The 1716-nt window shown below is 31.4% G+C and overlaps 1 protein-coding gene across 1 annotated transcript; it reads left to right on the forward strand.

Annotated features, from left to right (window-relative positions):
- Positions 1 to 390: 390 nt before the first annotated feature.
- Positions 391 to 1412, forward strand: LOC111878069 (T-complex protein 1 subunit alpha). The gene is made up of 4 exons (XM_042897595.2): positions 391 to 481; positions 550 to 654; positions 727 to 854; positions 943 to 1412. The coding sequence occupies exons 2-4, from the start codon at positions 621 to 623 to the stop codon at positions 1048 to 1050; spliced, it is 270 nt and encodes an 89-aa protein (XP_042753529.1). The 5' UTR covers positions 391 to 481; positions 550 to 620; the 3' UTR covers positions 1051 to 1412.
- The last annotated feature ends 304 nt before the right edge of the window (positions 1413 to 1716 follow it).

A 1716-nucleotide genomic window follows, 5' to 3' on the forward strand; every position in this document is an offset into this window, starting at 1 on the left:
ATAGATATAAGGTCATAATTAGATCTTATTTCAAAGATATGTGAGTGTGTCTAAGTGTGTGCACACCTATATTAATTCATGTGTTCATCCCAATGTTAACAGGGAGACTATAAACAGAGGAAGACTTTTGGAAACTTAGATGAAGATGTTGGTGACTCAAGATCATATTATGTGATTATGCTCAATACGGATGCCCATAACAACATGGTCAAAGATAAGGTCAGGATTTCAATATTGTATTTATTCCCAATTTATATATTCATTTATTTTTCTGATTTTGATGCTTTGGTTTGTTTATATGTAAGATGAGTAAAGCTGATTTTATTCGGAACAACCGTGGGATTGATGATGCAATGGACTTAGCTAAAGAGTATTTGGGTCACTGTCACCTTGTATCCTTGGATATGCAGATGAAGTAGTGGAGGAGCGAATTGCAGATGATGATGTCATACTCATCAAAGGAACTAAAACAACAGGGGTTGTATGTGATTTAATATTTCTTTATTTTTTTTAATATAAAAGTAATTAATTTTGTGACAATTTAAACAGGTGTCGATAATTATGAGAGGTGCTAATGACTTCATGCTTGATGAAATGGATAGGGCGTTACATGATGCTTTATGTATTGTCAAAAGAACCCTCGAATCCAATACAGTAAGAAAAAAAGAAAATATTAATTTTTAATTTTATTTATTGATTGATAATTTATATTATTGTTTTTTTTAGGTGGTTGCAGGAGGGGTGCAGTTGAGGCTGCTTTTTCTTTGTATTTGGAGTACCTTGCTACAACTTTGGGGTCCCGCGAACAGCTGGCGATTGCAGAATTTGCTGAGTCATTGTTGATAATTCCAAAGGTTTTTTTTTTATTATTATTAAAATTTGAAAAATATATAATTTAAATTCTTATGAATGGTGATAATTTTATTTTTTGATAATGCTCAGGTTCTTGTTGTGAATGCTGCAAAGGATGCAACTGATTTGGTGGCTAAGGTTCGTGCGTATCACCACACTGCACAAACTAAGGCGGATAAGAAACATCTGTCAAGGTGAGCTCTTTTTTTTTAGTGAAATACCGAAAATGCCATTTTACTGATGCTGTTTTGGTTTTGATTTTTCAGCTATTAGGAGAAGGTGCTCCATCTGATGCATCTTTTTTAAGTGGATCAAACATTAAAATAGAAGAGAAATCTATAAAGTCCAATTTCACATCCTTAAAAAGGAGTTGTTCTTCTTGAGCTGATGTCATTGATAAAAAGCTTGCAAATGATGACATGGTTTCCAGGTCCACTTAATTAGTGACAATTTACCTTTTTGCCCCTCCCCCATACCAAAAAAAAATTCATCAATTCTATTATGTACAATATGAATGAGAAGCTGAAACATTAATGCTACTATTGATGATGCTTAATGATTTGTGAACTAATAGGTAGTTTTTATTTCAATTTCTTAGATAAGGTTTTAATATTAATAATTCTAATTTAATTAAAAATATAAGTTTCTTTATAGTAGTTGAATACAAACTAAAAACTCAGATAATCACATAAAAATGTCTTGATGGAATATGGATTTAGGGTTTCAATGCTTTTTATATACTTAACAAGTGTTGTTTTCCTTCAAAATCCAGTTGTAATGGTTGTTGTTTGAGGTAGTTCTTATAACATCATAGGACATAACTATTTACTTAAATCCATATATTGTAACAGGTGCAAAGAGATT

This window comes from Lactuca sativa, chromosome 8, assembly GCF_002870075.4.
Source record: "Lactuca sativa cultivar Salinas chromosome 8, Lsat_Salinas_v11, whole genome shotgun sequence".
In the NCBI taxonomy this organism is placed as follows: Eukaryota; Viridiplantae; Streptophyta; class Magnoliopsida; order Asterales; family Asteraceae; genus Lactuca; species Lactuca sativa.

Excerpts from the sequence above, each read along its gene's own strand:
- LOC111878069 (XM_042897595.2), top strand. The coding sequence starts at position 621 with ATGTATTGTCAAAAGAACCCTCGAATCCAATACA. Across the intron at positions 655-726 it reads GAACCCTCGAATCCAATACA|GTGGTTGCAGGAGGGGTGCA; the intron begins GTAAGAAAAAAA and ends TGTTTTTTTTAG. Across the intron at positions 855-942 it reads CATTGTTGATAATTCCAAAG|GTTCTTGTTGTGAATGCTGC; the intron begins GTTTTTTTTTTA and ends GATAATGCTCAG.